Genomic DNA, 27,701 nt, shown 5'->3' with positions numbered 1-27,701 from the left:
CTAAATTTTGCATAAAGATTTTTGAATCCATCATTATTAAAAATCAAAACAATCCATTACAAAAATATATATACCTACGAAATAATGGTATTTTTTGATGGAGGGGCAAATTTTAGAATATGCACTAAAGAAGATTCTTGTTCATCTTAGGAATAAGTGCAAATAGGCTAATTTTTTCATTTTAATCTTTGTTTGGATATTCTTTAATTACCCTCAAAAATCTAAAAAAATCTCATGTCCGCAAGACCTAATTTTCTTGGTTTGAAAATAAGGTGCAGATTTTAAAAAATTGGAAAACTATACACTTCATATATTTGTGTCAGATCAACATGAATAAGGTGCATTACTTTTCAGGGATGGTCAGGTTGACTTGTTTGTGAGTTTTGTTGGAATTAGTGTTAAAAAATACCTTTAAATCATGTCGCTTATGTTGGTATACATATAAAAATTTAAACTTTTCTTATTAATTTTTTAAAATCTGCACCTTCTTTTCAAACCAAGAAAATTAGGTCTTGCGGACATGAGATTTTTTTAGATTTTTGAGGGTAATTAAAGAATATCCAAACAAAGATTAAAATGAAAAAATTAGCCTATTTGCACTTATTCCTAAGATGAACAAGAATCTTCTTTAGTGCATATTCTAAAATTTGCCCCTCCATCAAAAAATACCATTATTTCGTAGGTGTATATATTTTTTGTAAGGGATTGTTTTGATTTTTAATAATGATGGATTCTAAAATCTTCATGCAAAATTTGGTTCGTCTACCATAACTTTTAAGGGTTTTTAGGCAGTAAGTTTGCAACTGTTATAATAATATGAGTTGACAGATGAAAAACAGGTATAACTTTTTCCAGAGACGTCGGATTGTCTTAATTTTAGATTTTTTGGAATCAGCATTAAAATATACCTTGAAATCATGTATCATATGTGTATATAATACCATAGCCTATTTTTGCTAATTTTGAAAATCTCCATTTCGCGATTTGACCTTGAAATCGCGACAAGCGGACATGAGATTTTTCTAGACTTTTGAGATATGTTATAGAATGGCAAAAGGAAGATATTGAGCAAAAAAAATTTCTACTAACATTCATTCCGAGATTTACCCCTTTTTTCTCCTTATTTGACTGTATTAATAGAATATTTTAAATAAAACAAATTAAAATACAAATTACAATCGGAAATTGCATGCAGACTCAACTTATAGATTTGAAATTTTTTTCCAGTTCCACAGAATGTTGTTTTATTTACAACTTTATGAAATCTTAACTTTTTTATCGTTAACTGATTGTAATAATTAGTAACAAGTTGTATATACAATCAGTTTGGTTAAAAAGTTTTAATTTTCATTTAATTTAGATAGGTGCTTATCGTATACCAAAGAAAAAAATGCCAGGATCTGAATAGTACTGTACTGAATTTGAATGTCAAAACTTCATTAAACTTTTTTTCAAGCACAAAATGTGGATAGAAAAATTCATACTTTACAATTTTCCAAGTAAAAGTACTACTATTTTTCATGCATATTACTCATTGCCAAATAATAAAAAAAAATTATTTATCAAATAAATCGTTATCAAGATGACATTGTTACACATAATTCATTTCTATGTTTCTTTCAATATTTCTTTCGATTTCTTTTTATTGAGTTATAAAGTCTTTTAAGGCCGATTTTTGTATACGATACATTATGTAAGTATTTGAGTGCAAAATAAACCTCTATGTTCCTCTTATCGGTTTGCACAAACTTCAAACTATACGTCAAATCAAAACAAGTTGAATATAGCTTAGGGATAAGAAATTGTAAAACATAAGTTGTTAATGTTCTACTTAAGCACTCTTATTGGAAAAAGAATGTACATTTGAAGATTCATGTAGTCAATAAAAAAGGACATCGATTTATCAATTTAATAAAAATTAAATTTACCAGCACAAGTGTTTGAATAAGTCTTCAATACTTTGTGTTATATTATTTTTTTACACTAATTTTGATTTAAAGCCTTACGCGTTCTAATAATGAATTCAAAAGTCTTTTTACCGCGGCCTTATAGTTTTCTGGAGGTTAAATATCGCGAGTTTTCACATGCTCAATAAAAAGACTGTTTCTCTGTCATTTACCCCAAGTCTAAATATCGTCGGCACAACGCCAAAACCGCGAATCTGCATTTTTTTTACATTTTCACTTTAATATGTCATTTTACTTGTTATCCATCCCTTTATTCACTGCTTCGATCCCAATTATCCATTTGTTGCCTAGAAGCCTAAAATATCAATTTTTGTTGTACGAGTTTCCATAAGATGCCATGTGTTTCCAAAACTTTGAAGTCGTTTTTCTCAAAACTACAATTTTGCAGATTCGTGGTTTTGGCTTTGTGCCCACGATATCTTCGTCGCACAGGGCGGTATTTTGGTCTAAAGCCTGGCTAAAAATATTTGGGCACATTTTTCACATCAAATAGGTATCAAATGACTAAAAAGTTATTTAGAAGAAAATTTTTTCATTTTCTTGGTACATTAAAACCCACTTAAGTGCTTACCTCCCGATTATTAAAAGTCAAAAAACGTACGTAAAGTCCTTTGCTATAACTTTTCTTAGAGCTAGTAGTTTATTATTTAGTTTGTTTTTTAACTCAAGTTGTTTCATTAAGTAGTTTTTGAGAAATTAAGTTTTAAAGATGAAATTTAGAAAATAGAATTGTTTTCGTTAATTCATTGATTCTGTATAAAATTAGCAATATCATGAACCTTTTTTTATCATTATTTAATGACCTGGTAGTTTTAAGTCAAATACTAAGGAATTCATTCTTAAGCTAGAAATACATCGAAACACAAAGTCAAAAAAAGTATAAAAAGTAAACAAGAGTACAAAATAACAAAAACAAACTTTTGAAATGCAATATTGTTCTTCAAAAGGACAGGTAATTTTGTTTTCTTTTTTATATTGTTATTAAAAAAAAAAAAACGCTTTATCAATGTTAATTTTATTTAGACCCTGAAGATGAGGAATTGCCTCGAAATATATTGGTTTAAAATTATATAAAACTGCATTTTATTGAACTAATGAAGGCGATACAAAGATTTTTTATAAATAATCTAAATAGTTCAGTAAGAGCCAATTTTTCAATCTTCTAATAAACAGTCAGTTAACTGTTCGACGAATAAAGTTATTAGGCTCATAAACAATCAGATACAAAATTGTCAAATTCAAAAATATTTAAAATTAAACGTCATTTTTATTCATGATTGTTTTTGTTTTCTTGTGTTCCACTGTATTTTTTTCAAAATTCTTTCAAAACAGCTTTGACAACTGACACAATATTTTTGTTGAAATTATTCCTTAGAATGATTTTTATTCGTCTCTGAAAGAAGTAGATAGTTTTATTCTTAGGAATAAGCTATATCTGCTTGTTGAAAAATTAATTTTTTCTCTATCCTTAGGAATAAGTACTAACTGACTGTTTAACTGACTATTTAAAAATTGGCCCTAAGACAAATATTCAATAAATAATTTTAAATTGAGTTCGTAACTTGAATTATTTTGTTTAATTTTCCTTATAGTCTAAGAGCCCAGAGCAGATTTTGGGAGTTTTTGGATAACCGAAAATTGGTCATATGTATGTATGTGTAGGTAATAGCGTCCTGATGAAGAATTCGAAAGTCTGGCAGGTTTATTTCACGGCATTCTATGGTTTATGGGGAGTTGAAAAATGCATTTTTTCCGATTTTTGTGTCGAGTATATAACCACTTTAATTCATGTAGAGCCGATAGAGGGCGATACTTTGATTGCAAAAAGTTCGGTCCCAGACGTTTTATTCGCGGCATTACCCCCGCCAGACGTCCTTGAAGATTCGCGAAATGGCGATTTTCATACAAAAGTAAGAATATTATTTTTTGCAAGATATATAACCGTCTGGTGGTACCTATTAAAAAATCACCACTAACCCCTGATAGAAAATAAATTAGTGCCAGACGTTTTAACCACGGCATTACCCCCGCCAGACGTCCTTGAAGAGTCGCGAAATGGCGATTTTCATACAAAAGTCAAAATATTATTTTTTGCAAGATATATAACCGTCTGGTGGTACCTATTAAAAAATCACCACTACCCCCTGATAGAAAATAAATTAGTGCCAGACGTTTTAACCACGGCATTACCCCCGCCAGACGTCCTTGAAGAGTCGCAAAATGGCGATTTTCATACAAAAGTCAAAATATTATTTTTTGCAAGATATATAACCGTCTGGTGGTACCTATTAAAAAATCACCACTACCCCCTGATAGAAAATAAATTAGTGCCAGACGTTTTAACCACGGCATTACCCCCGCCAGACGTCCTTGAAAAGTCCCGAAATAACGACTTGTATGAAAATCGCTATTTCGCGACTCTTAAAAGACGTCTGGCGGGGGTAATGCCGTGGTTAAAACGTCTGGCACTAATTTATTTTCTATCAGGGGTTCGTTGTGATATTTTAATAGGTACCACCAGACGGTTATATATCTTGCAAAAAATAATATTCTGACTTTTGTATGAAAATCGCTATTTCAGGACTCTTCAAGGACGTCTGGTGGGGGTAATGCCGTGGTTAAAACGTCTGGCACTAATTTATTTTCTATCAGAGGTTTGTTGTGATTTTTTAATTGGTACCACCAGACGGTTATATATCTTGCAAAAAATAATATTCTGACTTTTGTATGAAAATCGCCATTTCGCGAATCTTTAAGGACGTCTGGCGGGGGTAATGCCGCGAATAAAACGTCTGGGACCGAACTTTTTGCAATCAAGGTATCGCCCTCTATCGGCTCTATATGAATTAAAGTGGTTATATACTCGACACAAAAATCGGAAAAAATGCATTTTTCAACTCCCCATAAACCATAGAATGCCGTGAAATAAACCTGCCAGACTATCGAATTCTTCATCAGGACGCTATTACCTACACATACAGTGGTGGAAAAATAATTAGAAACACGCTCTTTCTTTTCAAAATGTTTGTATGTTCTTAATATGAATAAAAAATATTAGAAATATTTTTTAACAGAGGTATTTGAAGAGCTTGATGTTTTACTAAGGATCTCCTCTTTATTGCACCTTCTTTTTCTAAAATATAAGGGGTTGGTGTGTCAGGAATATTGTTAAGGACGTTTTATTATTTTTTTGGAACATGTGTCATTTTTCGAGGACTGCAACCACATTAACCAACTAATAGAAATTAGTTGGTGATAGTCCTTTTTATTAATTGTACGTTTAATTAATTGACCAAGTTTGGCAAATGTAAATGCTAAAAATCAAAAACAGGATATTTCTTAGTAATTTTTCCTCAGTGTTTCTAATTATATTTCCACACAAAATTGGACTATATTTTAGATTTTTTGCAATATTTTTCTTTTGTTGGATAAATTCTAAAATTTTTTTCTTAAAATGTAACAAGCATTATATCATCACTTGTGTTTGCTAAAAAATTGTTAAATATTTTGTATTTATAGTAAGAAAAAAATAACATTTTGTAAACAAAGGAGGATGTTTCTAATTATTTTGCCACCACTGTACATATGACTCATTTTCGGTTATCCAAAAACTCCCAAAATCTGCTCTGGGCTCTCGGTCTATTATTTATCTACCAAAAAACACCTTTTCATCAAAATGTTTTTAAAAACTTAATGGATTCTATTTCTCTGCTTCATTTTAAACCTCCATCCATCCCAAATTTCATCACTATGTATGTTATGTTTTTCACATGGGTTTCGTTTACATTTTACCTGTATATTTAACATTGGTAGATTTCAAGCCGACCAAAGTTTTCTGAAAATAAAGTGAGTGACAAAGATGTATGTAAAATTTCCGAATGAACAGTGAACACCTCGAAATTTGTACTTCCGTAGGTACTTATTCTTAAGATTAACACAACTTAATTTTTTTCTAAATTACATATTTAAAGTGGGTTTCGATCAGGGTAAATAAATGAGTTGATATGCATACATATTATTGCCCTTGAAAAAAAAAAAATGAATTTTCTAACAACTAGCTATACAGTTTCTGCATTTAAAATGTATCCACATCAAAGTTAGTCATTTCATGCTATTCATAAATCACCGCAAGAAGTTAGGCTTGCATATTTCATTGCATTGCTGTAATAGAAGTACTTGTTAGTTTACAAAGCAAAGTTGAAAGATGAAAACTTCAATGCAATATAAACTAAGAGTATAAGTTTTCGATAGCATTTTGTGTGTAGAAAGCCAAAAAATAAACCAATCAAACTTTTTGATCTCAAAAAGTGGTGGAGTTATGGTTTATTTTATTACATAATGTTTTATTTTTACTTTAATTTATATGAAAAGAAGATTCTTCACTGTATAACTCTGTATTATTTTAAAAGAAATTGACTAGAAATGCACTTTTAGATACATAGGTATATAAACTCGAAAGGCCTATTGGCAAATAACTATAATTTTGTTGCTATCACTCTTATCTAGGAACGGAAAATTTCTGTTGACATTAAGTCTAGAATGTTAAGTTGCCCTTGCTGTGAGCAAAAGAAAAACACACTAAAAATTTTCAAGGTCTTAAAAATTCTTACATCGGACGTACATTCCTACTCTTCATTTTTTCAAAATTAAAAAATAGACCCTTGCCTTTGTATTTGTGCAAAAGGTTATTTATAAAATAAATGTTTCCAAATGCAAGAGTATGTATTTTTTATTCATTTTTAATTACACACCAAAACACGAACTTTAAATATTAAATCACAGTTTGACATCAAGATTATTCGGCTACTGGACATTAAATATTTGATGGTGCAACTTTTCCTACATCAATTAAATGTTAAATCACCAACATTATAATTATTCACAATTTGTCACTTTTCAACTTTTTCCCTTTCAGATAATTTTAAATACTTTAACGGAAATGCCATTTGCATATAAAATGAAGTTGATTTGTTTGTTTTAAAAAAACTTGGGAAAACTTTCCACCCCCCAAAATCGGTTGACTTAACAAAACTTTAACATTACTTACCATGGACATTATTGGTCAACTCCTATTACGACAATTTCCTTTTTTCAGTATTAAGTCGTCAGTATAAATAAATTAACAAACATTTTCAACTTAAAATAATAAACGTATAGTAAGCCGACATTACCCCAAAAGTATCCCCAGTATATTAAATGGGTGAAAACTTAACTCGATGTTGAACAAGAACATTTTACAACCCTCTGGAGATAATTCTCGAATCTGCCCTTCCACTTGTCCTCCTGATGTAGCGTGAGAGATCAAAAGGCATCTTATATGTACAAAAATATTTTCGACTTGGCAGGGCAACGAGTGTTTTGTTGAACCTCCATAAAAATTTCATCGAGGTGATTTTGTTCACATCGTTGTAGGTTATTCTATATCTCGCACGCATCTAACTCCCTCCATTTGAGTACCCTTTTTAAATTCAAGAGGGTTATGTTTTTTTCCCTGGAGCATTTTGGAGGTGTATGTGATGGTGTACTTTTGAATGGCCATTAACTTAAACTAACAAGGACAGTCATTTAAAGTGACTTTAGGAAAATAAGTGGAGTAAGAAGAGAGACTTTGCTTTGCTGCCTCTGGCTGTTAAATGATTGTTTGTTTTACAATTAGCAGTTATAGCCTGAAGCCTAACACCTTAGATCGCTAAATTCTCAAATCCAGCACCTTTAACAATCTAAAAAAAGAACGAAATCATAAAAAACAATACAAACAAAATTGAAGTATAGGTACGCTTTTGACAGCAAGGTTAAAACGAGGACAATCGTGATTTAAAACACAATAATCTTTTTGAAGGGTATATCTGCTTTATAGCCTGGAAAGTAATTAAAATTAACTTAAGTGTGTTGATCCCCAATTTGAACCTTATTTGCAAATATTTTTGGGTGAATTAATGACTTTATTATGAAATTTGTTGGTATCAAAGGACATTATAAGTCAGCAGGAGTTCCAAATGGCTATTCTGTGTGTGTGAGTTTTAAATGTAAAAATAATTATAAGGAGAACTTTGCATTAATTTATAATTTTGAGGTTATACTCCTCAACACTTTTGTGGACCACTCATCATTTAGCCTTTTTAAAATTAAAGTGATCATGAGAATTCAAGAACTACAAAGATATTTTGCTAATCACTGGGCTTTTTTTTTAATTATACAGATTCTTTGTTACAGACTCACACGAGGGATAAAACTCATTTGTTATAATGTTCAACATGGTTTTTGTGACTAAGGTGTGTATACATTTATGAGAATAGTAATCAGAATGGAAACATTTTTTATTTTGCTTAACAAATATCAAGCCTTTTCCTATAAGTTAAAGTTTTTCATTTCACAAGAATTAAATTACTTGTAAAGGCTAATTATTTTCGGCCACTAGTGCTGCAATTTTGTCGAAGATAAAAAAGTGTTTAGAGATCTTAACATTTTAGTGCAAGTTTTCTTTAAGCCATGGAATAAAACTTTGTACTTAAGAATATTCCGATATTGATAGATTATAATTTTTTTCGTTTTGCTGAGAAAATTTTTCTTCTTTCATATTTTGTTATGTTACTTTCCTTATTGACTTAAAAAAAGAATATTTTTTTGTAATTTACAAGAATTAAGAAAAAAATTCATTGCTAGGACCTAGTGTCCAAGATTTTTATTCTATTTTTTGGTTGAGTTACAATTTTATCTAATAAGATAAACTCTAAACAGAAACGCTTATTTTTAAAATCATTGAGCTCCCGATTTACGTTAGAAAGAAAAAGTATAAATCCGAGATCAATGAACCTCTTGTTACAGCAAAAAAGATGGAAATTATCAACTAAAAACACATTAGATTGATTACACAGGTCGACAAAAATAAAAATATTTTTTGTGCTTGGGTTTAATTTGCACTTTTTGGGTTCATGGTAAACCAAAACAATAGATAATCACCCTTTCCCCTACTAAGATTTGCTTTTGTAGTGTTGGAAGCAAAAATACTATTTTCATACCATGTGAGCCTAACTCCAGTTTTATGAGCTATAGTGCAAGAACCGTGCATTGTACAAAAAAACTGTGAAGCTATAAAATGTAGATAATTTAAGGTTCTACATTTTTTCTAAAGCACTTTATTCGACTTAAATCATAAGAAAAAAGTTATGATGAATAAAAGGCTTTTTTGGTCTGAAAACCCCCGTTTTGTTGAGTTAAAACTGTAATATTTTTTTATCTAACTTCAACTTTGGAAACTTTTATACTTTTTTGAAAACTGCAATGCCGGGACATATTTTAAAAATAATAAACCAGAGTCACACTATACAAATACTGTTCGTCTTGTTATTTTGAAATAAAAGTAAGAAATTGAGTTTTTATGAAACTTGGAACTGTTAATTAATTTGAAGAAAAATGGCGTATGAAATAAAAAATATTTTTATTAATTAATTGTTTCTTTTTGTAAGGCAATGTGTAAGTGAAAGAATCGTAAAAAAAAATCAATTATGGGCAGAGGAACCAAAATACTGTTGCAAAGTAGGGATTTTTCGAAATTTCACAAGAACTGCATATTTAATCGAAAACCTGAAGGATTTGGGATGAACAAGTTACCAATTCCAGAAATATCTAAAGTTGGCCTATCAGTACATTTCGTTTGGTCCATTACTTTTTAGACACCCTGCATATGCAACAAAATAATAAAAATACTATGCAAACAAATTAATTTAATTTTTCAATAAATAAAGAATTTCAATATAAACTAGTTTGGCTACTGTTTGGATACAGTTATTTTTGTAAGCAATTATTTTTGTATAATAAAAATACTATCGAAGTGAATTACTTTTACCATAAATATTGAAAATAGAAGGTATCATATAATGCCTCAAGCTCCCATCTGACAAAAATTCGAATAAAACGAAAATTTCGATTAAATTTTTCTTTTTTCTTCGTAAATTTCCTGATTTTTTTTATTTTTTCTGAATATGAATATGAAAACAGCATTAAAATGAAGAAAACAAAACAAAAATCAGCCAAATCGGTTAAAACTTTTTCGAGTTTTTGCCAAAATTACTCACGACAGTTTTTGTAAAAGACAGATTTACTTGAATACTGGAAATTGCTCTGCTGACTTCAAAAGCAAATTAAAAAAAAAAATAAAAAATGTTTTCCAGATGAGAATCAATATATCTATCATAATTTCATAATCACAACCCAAGCACAAATTTCGTGTTGACCTGTGTTATAGCAAAATATAGGAATTTCTTATATTTTTTTCAATTTTATGAATTAAAATAAAAAAAAAGTCACGTATACACCATAGTGAACCATTTCGTTATAAGTATGCTAGAAACTCAAAGAATATTCAAAAGAAAGCTTTTCAAATAAATTCTAATGAACTATGTACAATGAAGTATTTGAAGCAGTTACAAGACACAGGCGTGACATTAAGAAAAGGGTTTTGCAAGTCCTTCCGTTTGTCAGTTGAACTCATTGTTTTGGAAAAGATTTTTTTTGATATTTATTTTTCAGCAAATAACGAATTTGAAGCCTTTTCGAATTTTTATATTGCCTTAATATGAAATAAACTCCTTCTTTTCAGAAAATAACTTCTTGGAGATTTTAAAATATGACTTTTTTTTTGAAAAATCCTAACATTGATTTTATTTTGAGAAATTGTGGTTATATTTTAAAATTTGTTATATGTTTTTCAGCTACATATAACAAAATTTAAAAAAATTGCTTTAATTATTTAGATTTGTTTTTCTAAAAATGACTATTTTGTATTCATTTGAAGAACCAATTTTATGTTTGTTTTTGTTTTTTCTTTTTTGTATTTTAAAATATACAAAACTATTTGAGTAAGTTTGCGCGACACATTCGTGCATCTTATTCTTTGTTTAATTGCAACAAAATTGAATTTTTACTCTATACAAAATAAGTCTATCATCACTTGAAAGTATAAGATTTCGAGTGCATTTTGCCGTTGAAAGGCAACAATTAAACTCTCTTGAACCTAACATTTTTATATCGTGGAAGGAAGATTTGTCTTGTGGTAAATTTTTGTTTTCTTGTGTCCTCAGAATTTAAAAACCTGCAATGCTAGTAAATTTGTTTTTGTTGGTACTCTCCCATCACGGTTTGCCAGAAAATTCCAAAGATTCGAATCATTTTATGCTATAACCTACATCTACATAATGCCTGAGAGCCCTTAATCTACATTATGTCCAAAAACAAACAAGTGGCGTCGTTTAAGAAAAAAAAGCCAGTCAAAGCTTATGGCACCTGATTTTACCCTATTTGCCAATGCTTCATCTAATAAAGCAGATACCAATGCAATCTAGTTTTCTTGAAAATAAATTTGGTTGTTGTTTTATATTTGAACGTTAAAATGGGTTAAACCCACCCATATACATTATATACCTATGTATGAACGTATAAACATACCATACAGGGTATAAAAAAAAAATAATATTTAAAAATCTATAAGAATAGCAAGAAAAATACCAAACCAAATTTTTACTCGGGAAGTGGATTTCGTTCTAACTGAGTTCAACCTTAGGCCCACAGTGTAGACTTAATTCCCAAAGACTTATTTCCCTACAACGAACTGGGGGTGACTTTGTGCCAGTCCAGTTAATTAAACTCCACTTGAAAACAATTTTAAAGATTAAATTACAGATGGAATTAAAGGTACAACAAGCGTTCCATTTCTGTTGTTATTGGTCATTGTTGTATATTCTTGTTTTTTCTTTGAGTTATTATGACAAAAACTTAAATATAACCAAATATCTATTGATTAGTACTTCTAACTAATTTCTCTCTTTTTTTTACCCTTTTCTCCTTTTCACTATGATATGCTTATTGAAAATCTTTGTAAAAAGTATCTTATTTTCATTTTTCTTATGTTTTTTTTATTTTTATTTCAATATTTGTTTAAATAAAAGATAAGTGTACCAAAGTGACGGAAAATATTACGAGAAAAACCGTATACTTTTAGTATTTAATGTAGGTACTATACGCAGATATTTACGAAATCATACATTTTTGTAAGGAACTCCTTCAGGTATTGCAAATTTGGTTTTAAACTTTTTAAGCTATTGAAATCAACAGTTCCAAACACCTCAAAGCCTTAGTTGGATAAACAAATGCACATCTACTATTTTCATAATTACAATAATTCAAATAAATATTTTTACTGATGATCGTTTTGAAATGATCTATAGATTGACATGTCTAAAAATATACTATGAAGTAAAATGAAAACAAAATTTAATCAATGTTCTTTCAAAAGAAAATAGAAAACTAATATAATAAATAAGTTGAATTATAAAATTTTACTATCAATCATTTACAACGCCATCTACATTTTTGTTTCTCGTATGATTATAATATTTTTAGATATAGTTGACTTACATTATAGACAGATTTAAAACCTACACAATTAAGAACAAAAATAAATTATAAACTTATTGGATAAAATATTATATGTACCTAAAAACCTATATTGATTTTCACTATATTTCCAGTTTGCAGAACCGGAAGGAATTTTATTTGTTTACATTGAATGACCATATTTTTATATATATAATCCGATGAACTGACACATATAACAAAATTATAAGAAAACAAAAATAAAATAATATAACTAAAAATTGGATGACTTCGAATACAGAACCAAATTATTTCAACAATGAAACTTAGTGTTAGCGCGTATCGCGCACATGCATCCGCTCATAAGAAAATTCTATCCAACAGTTATCATTCGCAACACAACTACGGCAGTACATCAGCAGCATCGACATCTACGCCAAATAACTTTTTTACGGTAAGAGTATCCAGATCCAAATAGATACTTTCGATTTTTATGTGCATGTTCTGTCGTGAGTGTATAAATTAATTTGTTTGTGTTAGGCAAGTTGATTTACTAATTTATTTTATTTGCATTAAAACCTACAAATCAAACAGTGGGGTGCATGATCATTAAAACATGACATAAATCTCTATAGGAGGTGAAATTATGTCAAGAATTTGTTTGAGCAAAAAAGAATATAAAGCTCAAAAAGTTGGATCAAATAAATCTACTAATTTTGTCGAGTTTAAACGGTTGAATTGAAGATGGTTGGCCTTTTTAGTCTTAACGTGATTTTTCGGTTACTGCAGTAGTTTTATTTCTCAAGCACTCAAAAAAGAAAAAAAAAAACGTGCTGAATTTGTGAATACGTGTAATTTAAGCTTTAAAAAAAATTATCGTGACTTAAAACATATTTTGCTGTGAAGTTTACGACGGCGATGCACACAACTCAACTTCCTTAAATATTATATCTTAGAGTTTTTTAGAAACTCCTAAAAAAAAGTTAAACCTTTGGAGTAATTATTTTTTTCTCTTGTTTTGTAGCTGTTTTGTGAAGAATCAAAACTATTGTTACGATTCAGAACTGGTAGATCTATTAAATGGTTCATAAATGTTTATTTTTTGTGTTGTTTAGAAATATTTAAAGCTGATTGACCTTTAAATCTTCATAAAAATCTTAGTAAGGTTATAGTAAGTTTATTTTCGTTTTTGTTGTGATAATGTATATGGCTCTTCACAACAATTGCATGATTAGTTATTTATTTTATCTAGTCAAAAATAAATGTACAAAATTGTCATATTTTTGTTCAAAACAACCCACTGTATATGCCATGATGTAGTTGTAAGTTTATGGAATGTTTTATAACTTAATTCCCTGTAATCGAGACAGACCCATGGGGACACGGGATCTCTTTTTTGTGTGTGTATCTTTCTTCTTTTACTAAGTTTTTCTTTTTGTGTGATTTTGTTCTTTTTTTGGCAGCGCGCAGGTAAAAGTTTACCCAGGATAATAACATTTGACTTTTGAACTCTGTTCTTAAAAGCCAAACAGTTCAGGTGTTTCAGTTAAAGAGACTTGTTTGTGAGATTTTACTTAAGGTTATAATCAAAAAATTCCCCCAAGTACTTAACTTTAATACCATTAATTATTATAAAACTGTCATTTCCATTTTTGTGCAAAAAGGAAAAGTTGTGCGTGTGAAGTCTTTCCAGAGTTATTCCTTCAGCAGGCATCAGGCCTAAACTTTATCAAGAAGTAGAAGAAGTGAATGTGTATATAAATTTAAGCTTTTGGATTTCAATATAGAGAAGGATGATGGTCGTAAAATTAAAGGTGCGTAGCGTGGCACAACAGTCACAGAGCTATTACTTTGTTCAAATACATATAAACATAAAATACGGTTTGTATTTAGGAAATATTTCACCGGTTAATTTGTGTTTTGTTATGGTGTCAATGGCTTAAGAATGTAAATAAAATTAACATAAACAATTGTTTGATGCAATCAGAGGAATCGGGTTTAATAATTACAAAGTTTGCTTAGCAAATGAATGGCATTTAGTCATTTTGAGATTGTTATGATTATGTAAATTATCAGACGAAGAACTTTTTGTGATTTGAATTTGAAAAGAAGTTTCATTTTAAATTTCATTAAGTGAAGAATTTAGTGTCCATAAGAAAGGATATTCAGACCATTTTCGTTCATCAGTTGAAAGTTTCGTTTAACTCTAATTCAATGGTTTTGTTTTTTTTTTTTCATTCAATCTAAGACTCAGTATGTGTTTAACTATCTTTTGTTCATAAAAAAAGCTTATCGCTAGACATTCTTGAAGATTTGGGTGTCTTTAAACATTAGGAGAAGACTTTATTTTTACCATTAAAAAAATCATTAGGTTCTAATTAAACTTTTCACCTTGTTTTTCATAAGGTTGGCTTTTCTATCCGGCTTTATTCTCTTTCTTAGCCAAGTTCACGCCCGAAGCTAATTGTCCCCCTCCACTTGCGTGGAGCCACCTAAGACGGAGTCTTAGGTTAGAGTCGAAAACATTCGCTGTTGTATCTCTTCCTCGCAAATCATCATCAATGCATACAGGACCACAAATCGCCCGAACAAATTTTCTCTCGGAACTGTCCAATGTTTTCATCCGCCTAGTTCAAAGTCCATGCCTCTGCATCTGCACCATATAGCAGATGTGGGATGATAAGTGTCTTGTACAGCGACAGATTAGAGACAGCAATTTTCAAAACGTTAACGTATGATCGTAATCGTATGCCGTAATCCAACCCCTGGCCAATTGCCCTGTAAAACCAAAGTAGCAGCGACTGGCAAGAGTAGACTTCTGTATTATTTTTTCAAGAATGATGTTAAAGAATTTGCATGACAACACCCCGCCTTGTCTAATACCTTTTTTTGACGTCAAAGGGATCGGTGAGCCTTTGCCAACCTTGACGTAGTAGTATGCATTCTACATCGTCATCCTGCACAGGTTGTCGAGCTAGGCAGTGATGCCAAAACTAGAGATCGGTCTATACAGCTCGTTTCTGTACGCGGCTTTGAAATCGATGTAGTCATAGGTATAATATTCCAGGGTTTCTGTGTATTTTTCAAAGACTGCCTAATGTGTATATTTGTTCGATGTTGGACTTGCCTGGTCTAATGACTCACTGAGACCTATCAGATTTTTGGCGAGGAGTTTCAGATGTTCTCATTATAAGGAAGAGAGGATCTTCCAGACGATTTTAAAGAGACTGATTCCTCTGTAGCTGGCGCAGTTCAGCAGATCTCGTTTCTTATTAATCGAGCAGACCATGCTGAGATTTCACTTCTCCGTTGCGCACACTCACAACCTGTGGTCTTCCCCTGCTGCTGTAAACAGATCGGCTGTAAGGCCATCAGCAAAAGAGTTTTTTTTTAACTTAAGCTTGAATATGACTTCCTTCACCTCGGCCAGGTCGGGGTACGGAAATGTTCTTTTTCCTCATCGACGCTGAATTGTGCAATCTGCCTTTGAGTGAAATTTGTTTCATCATTGCCATTTTAGAGATTGCAGAAGTGATTTCTATAAATTCTCAAAATCGCTTGCAACTCTACTACGATTTTTACATGTTCATCTTGCAGAGTTCAGTTCTAGACTTATAACCAAGAGATGTTTTCGTTACCTTTTGGTAAATCTTCCGGACCTCATTTTAGCTATAGCATCCTCCAGTTTCCTAGGTCACCACTTTTTCATGTTGACCATTGGCAACTTTGGTGTTTCTTAGCAGCGCCGTTGTATATGCTTTCTGCTAAGCTGCATGTGCTCTATGTCTCTTCGTGAATATTGAGATGAATAACTGGACTATAAAGATTCTATGTATGACGTCGCTTTTCAAACAGAGTGTCAAAAAATTTAATTTTTTTAGAAAAGAACATACATAGATAAAAACACAAAACATAACTCTTTATACTTCTGTAATCACCAATTTCGTACCTACTTATTTTAAAAATTATAGTTTAAAAATTAATTTTTTATAAACTGCCAATTAATTGCTGACAAACTAGTAGAGTAACTAAAGCAAATTATTAGGGAACCCGGCCGAACAGCTCTGATTTTGACGATTTTTTTTTCAAACGTAGGTAATTAAAAATACTTTAAAGTCTATAGATTAAAAATTGCCAATGTTGCCGTATTGTTTTTTAAAATTAAAATTAATTTTTTTTTAACAAAACCATTTTGTTTGCTTAAATTTCATAAAAGAAATGATAGCAAAAGATTCTCTAGGTAATTTAAGGAAAATATATAAAAGGCAGTAAGGGACAATCTTCCATCGTTTAAGCGATAAATGCAATTTTCTAACATTCTGACCTCAAACACAAAAAAAAATATTTTGAAAACAACGGCAACACCTACAATATTTTAAAATACATTTTAAAAAAGCCAGAAGCTCATTCTTATCTCTTAAATTTAAATCCACTAAATTCAATCAAGACTTTTTGAAAAAATGGTCCTCAAACTCAGAATTGAAAAAAAAAATGTTATTAGAAAAATTTGAAATGACTTTTTTCCAAAGTTTTTCTAATGAAATATGAATTTATTTAAAAACAATTTTTGGCCATAAATATTATCAGTTGAATTTCGAAGCAAAAAAGGTAAAATATATCACACTTTTGAAAAAAAAAAATGAAAAATTACTTTAATTTCAATGGTTTTTTTTTTTTATTAAAACTGAATTTTTGCATTAAAATATTAATTTTCTCAAAGACTGTGGTAAATACGAACTTTAAATTTTTGGTATTTAACTTTCAACAGAAAGGGTTATTAAATGAATAAAAAATAATTATATGTTTAGATGTTGAACTTAAAAAAAAATAAGTTACATTTTTTTTCAAAACTTTTATTAAAAAAAGTTCTTCAAAAATGAAATACTTTTTAATTTTGTTCATAAACCGTAATACATATTGACATTTTCCTTTTATAATTTGAAATCATAATAAATGCGGCCAAAAAAATTTAAAAATAAATGCATTTTATATTACGACCAAGTTTAAAAAACGACATGTTTAAATTTTTTTCAATAATTTTTTTTTTCAAAAATCTGAGTTCAATTACCATTCTTTCAAAAGCCGTTAATTCAATTAACTTAATTTTAATTTTACATATATGACTAAGCTTCTAGCTTTTAAAAAATGTATATTTGAATATTGTAGGTGTTGCCGTTGTGTTCAAATATTTTTTTTTGTGTTTGAAGTCAATTAATAAGAAAATTGCATCTATCGCTTGAACTATGGAAGATTGTCCCTCACTCCTATATATATTTTTTCCTTGAATTTCCTAGACAATCTTTTGGCATCAATTAATTTATGAAATTTAAGAAAAAATTTTGAAAAAAATTTGTTTTTGTTCACAAAAATCTTCAATTAAATTTAAAAAATCAAAACGGCAACACCGGCAATTTTTAATCTATAGACTTTGAAGTATTTTTAATTACCGAGGTTTGAAAAAAAAGATCATCAAAATCTAAGCTGTTCGGCCGGGTTCCCTAATATTACCAATTTTTGAGCTTTAGTTACTCCACTAAACATAATACTGGAATTATGTGTACGTGAGCATAGCACTTATTCACGTAAATTATTTAAAAATAAGACTGATTTTAGAATAATATAACATTTAAAAAAATTTTTATTACTGTTGTATTTAAATTCGTAATGATTGTTTTGAAAGATGTGGTAGCTAGTTTGGTATTTTAAAAGACAAACAAATATTCAAAAAATGAATTCTTTATGAGAATTTTAAATGAGTTACATAGATGTGTTTAAAGTTTTTGTGCATCAATAATATTTATTATTTCTATATTATAAATATCGTTATCATTTAAAATTGATATTTTCAGATGAAGACTTCACAGTGTGATCCAAATAGAGATGACAGCGCTATCGAAGATAATGTCAGCCCAACTTTTACAGTCGGCTCTCCTAACGAGCTAAATACAACCGAAAGTTCTCCCCACAAAGAAGATAACGACAGCAGCAATACCCTCATTTCATCTGATAACAAAAGTCCATGCCAAAGGTAAGCGTTGCTATTTTCTCTAAAAAAAAGAAATGTAAATATACTCAACTTAACAAATCAACAAAAACATTTACAAATATTAAAAGGGTTAAAAGAAAAAACAATTGACAAATCCTTTTTGTATATATACTCATAACTCACAAGAAAAAAAGTATATACTTTGATATTTTACATATTTTTAAAGTTTATTTTTTTTTAAGTTACAAAATTAGAAAAAAAAATATTTTGTAAAAATATTATGCCTATGTTATTATTATATTACATTATACCTAATAATTGTATTTAGGAAAAGAAAATTGCGTAAGTCAAATCACCGTCAACCACCGGTTAAGACACTAGGTTCACCCTCATCATCTACATGTTCCCAAGCAAATGACACTATCAATTACAATTCAGTTAAACGACACACAGATGCTCAGAAAATAAATGATATCCGAAACTCAAGACCTACCTCCACAGAAAGAGACAGGCTCAACCAAGAGCCTCACTTCCAACACTATTACTCCGAAACCAACATCAATAACATCGCTGCCACTGAGAACCCATCCAGTTCTCATTCACATCGTCCTAGTACCTCATCCTACACCAAGGGTGTACAGGGTTGGCGAAATCTTAGAGCTGTAATGCTATACTATTGCTCATTGCGAAGAATAAAAAGGAATGGTGCCCAAAATATTAATCTATTTCTGTGTTTAATATTGCAACGTAGTATTTACATATTATTTAAATTTTAATTTACTTTTTTCCAACTACTAACTTATATAAATTAAATTGATGTTTAAAAATAATATAAAACGTGAAATGACTCTTCTCCTAACAGCTGTTAAACAATAATATATTCATTTTTCCTAAATGGGTTTCGGAATACATAATTTTTGTAAAACATCTTTTAACTGTGTTGTTTTCTTGATTTACTAATTTTTACTAAATATATACAAATAAATCATTAATTCATCATTAAAAAAAAAATAAAATCTTAGCAATTTTTTTTGGCATTTTGTAATGTGTTTACGTAAAAAACAGCTCTTGATGTTTAATTAGGCAGTAATTCAATAAATTTATCTTATTGGACTTAATAGCGTATTCTCTATAGCGTGTCTACCAATAGCATACTACTTACAAAGTCAGCAAGGTTATAAAAGAATGCAATTTTTTTTTTGTAAGCTCAATTACAGATTCAATCATAATAATATGGGCAATTCCATGGTAACTCACGTTACATTCACAAAAATTTCCAACACATAAATAATTTTTTTTTTTTTTTTTTTTCAATTTTAATGTAAATTGATACGAAATTACTATCCATGAATGGAGCATATCTATTACTTTCATAATTAACTAAAAAAATTGTCTTTATTTTTAACATTTGCTTGGGAAAAATAAAAGTTTGATGGTAACTCACGTTACAAAAATCGGACACGAATTTTAAGAGTCCGACAGTATGAAGTTTTTATGTGATAATTAAGAATCTTAATTTGTTTTCAATGAAGATTCCATACATACAAAATTACAAGCTTTTAATATGAGTGACAAAACCAAACATTTTTTCAATATTTCGAGGAAAAATTTTTAAATATTTAGGTAACTCACGTTACATTATTTTGGTAACTCATGTTGCCTGCGATTTGTGGTTCCAAAAGTAAAGAAAAGATGCATTTTCACTCAAGTTTTTTTTTAATCGAATAGTGTGTAACGAAGCTTGCTTAAATGTTAACTTATTTTAGCACTCATTAGGGGATATTGTCATCGTCACTATTAGACTCATCATATTTTCAGTTTGCTTGTTTTTCCGTCATTTTCATGTGAAATTCTTCTGTTGTTGTCAAGCTTATGCTATAAAAATGCTTTAAGATTATTAAACTCCCTGAATTTTATGTCTATCCATAAGGGAATACAACAAAGAATATTTTTTTGCAACTTGCATAAAGAGTTGCCGTTTGCAAATAGTAATTTTCTAATAAAAAAAGTAAAAAAGACTGCATAATTTGTTCAAAATTCGTGTCCACTTTTTCATGGAATTACCCATATAGAGTTTTAATTCAACATTTTGTGAATTTGATGAACCAAATAATTGAGAGTAATTTCGGTCGAATTCAGATGATTTCATTCAATATTTTTTGCTATACGTACAATTAAATGCAATCAACTAAATTAAATTACATTTATATAAATTTACTTTAATTTAAATTAAACTATTTTCTCTCAATTTGAAATAGTAATTTTATGATGTAGAGGTAGAAATTGATAGAACAATAAATGCGATTACATTTTCGATGAAAAATATTTAAACATTTAAAATCGGTTCTTAATGGATTTCAGAGCCCACTTAATAGTAAATCTGAGTTTATCACAAATAAAATTGGACAGCATGGTGAAAGTGTTGTTCTTTGGCTGTTAAATATCAAAAATTTGATTGACATTAGTTTTTAATATAATGCTTATATCATATCGTTGCAATTTTCCTTGGTCATATAATCACTGAAAATATGTCGTAGAGTTAGCAGTTAGAACAACCTCATAACATAGTCCCAGTCATAGTGCAAAGGTAGGAAGTAGGAACAATAGCAATAAAGGTATTCTAGCTTTGGAAAACAAAAATCAAAGAGAGATTTCATTCCAAAATGTGAAGATTTGGATAAAAGTTTTATTTTTGCTACTTTTATTTCTCGCCACTTCATCAAGTTTGCGCTTCTTCACTGTTGATCATAGATAGAAGATACTTCGAAAGCACCTTCAAAAAAAATTTCCGTAATTAATAGGCCTGTCTGGATCAACTGACTCCTGCATTTTAATTGTCTATCGAATGCTTTTTCAAAACCAGCTAGCACAACATGCAAATTCCATGAAGGATAACGATTCTTATACTCTGCATTGCATTTGTGGTTGATTAATCTAAAACAAACCTGCACCGGTCGTCAGACAGCAGTATTATTTTTCGCAGTTGGCTGACCAAAATCTGTTCAACGATTTTTATGGTTTGTGCCATCAGCTTAATTGAACGGTATAGTTATCGCAGTTTCGTGTGTTTCCTTTATCCTTGATGATTTGGAGATTTACTTTCTCTACACTAATAAGGTATTTCATCACAGCTGATAGGCTTGGAAATAAGATTCGTGAAGCATTCTGAGAGTTTTTCAGGAATCGTAGGGTATTTCGTCTGATCCAACCGATTTTCCATTACTGGAGTTTTTCTCCGCCACACTAACTTCTTCAACTGTTGGGTTGGGTACTTCTTCGAAATAAGGTTTGGTTTTTGGAAAATTTATCATGAAAAACTGCTTCGTATTATCGGTCGTGGCCCTTGATCAAATATTGAGTCAAATTGAGTCAAATATTGATCTTCCCAGTAACTCTTTTCGTTAAAAACGAAGTAAATGTTGGCTGAAACAAATCGCTTCAGCTGTTTGGACTGTAGCTCGAGATAGAGACAGACAGGTATAGAATCACGAAATCGACTTTTATTGCATTATAATATTAGAAGTAATTTTTTTAATATTTACAAAAAAAAAAAAAATACAATAAAAAATTTGTTGATGTGTATTATCCCTTGTTCACCGTGTTTCTGTCAAATAACCCTTTCTCGAGTTTTTAAGGCTAAGCTCCAAGTTTGGAATAACCTATTTCTGTATGTCTAAAAACAATAATCCTTGTTTTTGAAAATTGGACTTAATAAAGTTTGTGGTTATCTCCCATTCCTTTTATGATACAATTTTTACAACAAAATTCAAATGTTCGGATTATTATTTTTGTGTCCAATTTAACTTACCAGTATTCCCCTACTATTGAGACACATACAAGTAAACACAAAACCGTTTTAGAATAGCTCTTACCTTAAATTAACCGATTTTAAATGTTTTAAAAGTATTGTAGCATGGAATTTATTATGTTAAGTTTAAAAATCGAATTGAAATAAATGGCGGTTCTACATTTCTAAATTTGCATTGTTTAATAACCTTGTTTCCTACTTCCTTTATATTTAAAACGTATGTAAATAAAATTGCATTTAAACATACGTTTAACTATCTTATTTAGGTAGTCGCATGACAGTCAAATTACATGTTAGTTCTTTCTCTTTTAGTACAATATGTCTGCATACTTACTTCTCTAATTTATTAATAATATCTTTACCTCATACATATTATATTGTGTCCTTGATTAGAATAAGAAAAAAGTCAATATCTACTTTCGTCATTAGGATACCAAGAAATAATAATTTTGTTTGAAAGTAGCTTATATATGAATAAAAATATAGACAGAATCAGGATCACATAAAGAAGCAAGCTGTTTAAATTGGTAAATCATGTTATGAAAGCATACTTGAGTTTGATTTAAAAATAAGGAGAAATCTGGTTATCAATAAAAAAAAAGGGTTTTATAACAAATTTAGCTGTACTAAAGGTTCCTTGTGCGTCACTTTAGTCGATATAAAAAACTTTCTAGAATTTCTTTGTTTTTATATTCGAAATTCCCTCCTTTTTTCAAGAGTTGTTTTCAATTTTAAGGTACGTCACATCTATTCAATATATTTCAACAGTTAAATAAACAAAACAAGGTACAGGCAATGGAATCAATATGAAACTTATAAAAGTACAATCGATAGAAAACCTAAGATGGGCAATGTACTTCAGAGAAAAGATTTTTTTTTCTTAGTATTTCAAGCGAAATATTACTTTTTGTATTACTTTCAAGAGTTACAAAAAGACCTTGAAAATATAATAAGTTTTACACTCTACTAGTGACCTAAAAAAAATCTATGTTAGTGTTCAAAATATACTATTTACTGAAAAATTGATACCAGATAAAAATTAATCGACAAGAATAATCAATTTAACTTCACGTAAGTTCTTATGATATTTTTAAAATGCCGTCAGGTATATTTAAAAACGATACACATAGTGTTAAGAAGTTTTGACAGTAATTCTTAATTTTAACTTTTCCAAGTTCTTACTTAGAGCTTGTTTAATAAATGGGTATTATCTGCTTAAGAAAGTACATGTGAGTTGGTTTGCAATAATAGGTACAAGGTGGAGTTGAGGTTGTGGATGGTTGTAGTTTGATTAATACAAATTTAAAAAAGTTTCTAAGGATCCTTTAAGGTTTTGTAAGCATGTACGTACACGTACATGTAACGTACACGTCTTTATATTAGCCGTGTTACGAGGTGGTTTACGCACTTTCATTTAAGTTAAAGCAATTCACATGTAATCGTGGCGAACGTAACAAGTGTGCATAAGTAATAAGTATTCATGAGTAATAAATGTACTAGATCATCTAATCATAGTAGTTAACAATTTCCAATGGAACGTGGATTTTATCATTTTCTAATGAACAAAAAAAAAAAAAATCACAACGCATTATTGAAATATTGACATGTAAAAGAACGCCAATTGATAGTAATTCCTGCAGGTAAATAAGTTTCGGTATAAGAAAATTACCAATGCAAATGGTCAAAATGCCTGCTCGAAAAAATAAATTGTGCTCTTGCCAATCATTCTTGAAAAAAAATACTAGCAGAACAGGAGTGATTAGGAACTTAAGGATTAATTGTATAGAAAAGGAGAAAAATCGATTGGATAGCAATAGATGGCCTGAAGTTGGTCACGGGAGGGTAAGAGTAAGATCAGGGTGAAAAATATGGGGTTTTTATACATTTTCTAGAAAGATCCACAAATTTTATTATATCCATCTTTATTTTACATAACCTCAAAAACATTGAATAAAATTTAAACAAATTTTTGTTTTTTGTTTTAATTTTATCAGTACCTACTAGTTCGATTTTGAATAAATTTCGCGAAAATGTTCGTTTTTTTATGATTGCCTTTAATGACTTATAAAGAATCTAAAGTTTTGAAAATTGAAAAGCAATATTTTTATGGTTGAAACCTTTTCTTAAAGATGTATTATAGAAAAATACTGTTAAAAACGGAAACAACCAATAAACCAATATCAAACTGGTTAAATACAACCCAATACGGTTAGGTTTAACTAGTACTAAACTGCAACCCAATCAACCCAATAGTGTTGAACAAAAGTTTGGTAATCGAATTTTTTGGCTAAAGTAGATGTCCGATTGGAGAAAATGTTGGAAAAAAGCATTTTTAAATAAACATAGATTTTACCATTGCATCAGCAACTCAGGTTTATACCATCTTAAAGAAGATGTTTTGGCAAAAAATGGATGTTTAAATTTTTGAAGAATCAAAAATGTTGTCATCAACTTTTTTGTTGAAAAATGTATACTTAAATCATTCTTTCAAAGAAAAAACTTTACAAGAAAATCGATAAATTTATATTTTACTCAAATAAAACCTTTTTTAAAACATAAAAACGTATGTACATTGACACATAATATAAGCAAAATCCAGGTACATATATACAAAAATCAAATAAAAAAAAATCCATCTGACACATACACACAAGAAAATGTTTGCATTAAAAGAAAAATTTTTATTGCAATTTAAAAATGTATGCATTAAAAAATTATTGCAAATCAAAATATTTTGCATTAAAATACATGTTTTTGCAAATGAAAAAAATTGCATTGAAAATAAAATGTTGTTGGCAAAATCCAAAATAATTTCGTTGAAGATAAAAATGAAAACCAAAAAAAAAAAATGGTTCGGTGGATTTATCATTTTGAGTATTATAAAAAAAAATGCTCTCCTTAAAATTTGTCGATCTTTCAACTTACCTACTGTCTACAATTTTACTTTTTAATTTTTCCGATAAGAGGTTTACTTCTTTACCATCTGTTGCAATCTAATCTAATTTCCCTGAATGTATACTTGATATCTTAAATTTTCTCATCACTTATATTCTGCGAATCATTTTTTTTTTTTTTTTTTTTTCAAATTTTGGCACCAAAATAAGTATAGCTTCAAAAATATAATCATACATCACCAAAACAAAATAAAACCAATAACCAAATTAATATGAAAATTATTTTCTGATTTATTTTTCAATAGAACCAAAATTAAATTTGATTAGGAAACATTATTGTTATAAATTTACTTTCTATGATTTTTATTAATCATTCGTGAATTTTCAGAAAAAAAAACCTTTTTCAATATTTCAACAGAAATTAACTACTGCATTTGCTTCTGTTGAATTGGAGGTTTTTGAATAAAGTTAATAAATTAGCAAAAAGTTGGGTTTTCCGTTCAACTTACTCTTGATTAATTTCCAGAATTAATTTTAAGAAATGTATTTCTATATTTGTAAAATTAAAATCTGCTACAATTTTAAATTAAAACAGATTCTATAGTATACATTTTTCATTCATGAAATAGTTTCAATTTAATTATAACACTAAAACATTGTTGTTCAAATAAATACACTTCCTTCTACATCTTAATGTAATTTCTGACAAAAGAATTAAAGGAGATTAACCAAGAACGATCATATGAACACCAACCCAGATAATAATTTATTTGCGGATATACCTAGTTAAAATAAATAAACAGCTTGTCACTGTCAACTGTATCAATATCTTATCCCGGCTAATAAAAAAAAAATACGTACGTACTCGTACGTACATATAATTCGATTATTTTGATGCTGAATATTATTACAATATAAAAGCAATTTTTAATTGCAGAGAATAGATTTTAATTGAAAACACAAATATTGTTTGATCTTGAAAATCATCCAAACAAAGATATTTCTATATAATTAATATATAACCCAACTACATTCATCCCGATGCAAATGCAATGAAATTTATTGCTAATTTCAAAACAAAAATAAAAGCAAATTTAAAAAAAAAGAGAAAGAAACAAATTTTTATAAATTACATCAGATCAAACGTCAGGCAAACAAATTTGCATATATAAACATTTTGTTTAATAGAAAAATGAAAACCATGTTCATCAAGTTGATGAACCAAAACCAAAACAATAGAAATGATATTGAAAAAAAAGCGTTTTAATATTTTGCATTGAAAATGAGGTCAGCTAATTTTTTTTTTGTTTGGATATATCCAGGAAATCTGAAGAGGCAGATGGAAATGCAGATCCAGATAGTGATTGGTAAGTATTTTTTTTTTTTTTTCAAAATAGAATTTTGTATAAAAAAAAAGCTAAAAAGCATGAGCGCGCTCTTTATTGTTAAATTGCTATTGACGCTAAGAAATGAATTTTACTAGATGATGTTATTTAAATAAAATAAAATAAAAAATTGAAAAAACAGACTGGCACCGTTTAAAATTTGTTGGTTTTATGAAAAAATTGCGTTACTTTTACACACACAAGAAATAGTTAGAAATAATCCGCTGCCAAATTTTGTTTGCGAATAGATTTGGAAATAATAGAAATCAATAGTTTTAGGGAAAAAATTTGGCGACAGACATTTTATAATTTTTTAACATTTATTCAAAATATAAAATTCACTTTCCTTAAAAATATGTTCATAGTATTTGTGATTTTGCAATTTGAATAGAAGGGTTTAAACATTATTCAAATATTGAGTAGGTAGGGGTATGGAAATATTAATAAATCAGCCCTATCCCGAGTTTCACGTGTAAATTTTTCCACCCGAAATATTTTTGTTCGCCCGGAATTTTAAAAACTATTATGAGTTTCACCCGAAGGGAATTTACATTAGTTCCACATTGCCACCAAAATTTAAGTGCGAAAAGAGCTGTTTACTACCTCCCTTACCTGAAAAAAGCCCAAAATATGGGGAGTTTTTCGAACGTAAACAACTTTTCGTCCAAATCTCACCCCTGCGACCGCTCTAATATATAGGATTTGGGGTATAGGTGCGAAGTTGGGAATATCCAAAGTTTCTTTTTATGTATTTCAGAAGATTTTTTAAATATAAGATAATTTTACATTTGCATATAAACCAACTTCAAACCTACCCCAAATCCTATAGTCCATAATGAAATTGGGTTTTGTGGACTTATGTCCGGTTAAAAGTTTTCCCTATGCCGTTCTATTGTTGTTTAAGTTGACCACATGTTATGAATTTAAATATTTTTTTCTGAACTATTACAATCGGCCAACTTATGGTCTGTAATTTCTATACTTAGTACATATTTCATAAATGACGTTCTTGAGTTCTGGGTTGAGTGCATAAAAGTTTGTACTCAGAACTGAGCACTTCAAATCTTGGATACGGTTGTAACCATAAAGCGGCAAGAACTAGTTCGCAAGAATAGAAGGGACCTTCAATTTATCGCCGAGTTTACACGGCTAGACGGAGATGTACATTTTCAAGACAATGATCTTGCGGGTTATGCCAATTCTTCGTAGTAGCCCTGAGAAAAATATTTGTAGGCGGTGGAAGCTAGGACTTGAACCAAGACCTCTGGCGCCATAGAGTATCACACTAAC

At 29.4% G+C, this 27,701-nt stretch overlaps 1 protein-coding gene across 16 annotated transcripts in view; it reads left to right on the top strand.

Annotated features, from left to right (window-relative positions):
• LOC129908169 (uncharacterized) overlaps positions 1–27,701 on the top strand; it is a 94,600-nt gene that overhangs the window by 46,342 nt on the left and 20,557 nt on the right. For 7 of the 16 annotated variants that reach the window (XM_055984508.1, XM_055984513.1, XM_055984503.1 and 4 more), the window contains exons 2-4: positions 12,494–12,792; positions 18,188–18,366; positions 26,349–26,393. In XM_055984508.1, the coding sequence (XP_055840483.1) occupies positions 12,658–12,792; positions 18,188–18,366; positions 26,349–26,393 (359 nt within the window). In that variant the 5' untranslated portion in view covers positions 12,494–12,657. Of the gene's footprint in view, positions 1–12,493; positions 12,793–18,187; positions 18,367–26,348; positions 26,394–27,701 lie in introns of those variants that run through there. The other 9 variants (XM_055984512.1, XM_055984510.1, XM_055984511.1 and 6 more) reach the window with 6 other exon arrangements.

Source organism: Episyrphus balteatus, chromosome 2 (genome assembly GCF_945859705.1).
Source record: "Episyrphus balteatus chromosome 2, idEpiBalt1.1, whole genome shotgun sequence".
Lineage (NCBI taxonomy): Eukaryota > Metazoa > Arthropoda > Insecta > Diptera > Syrphidae > Episyrphus > Episyrphus balteatus.
Note: the sequence above shows the minus strand (reverse complement) of the source record. Positions and strands in the feature narration are given on the sequence as shown.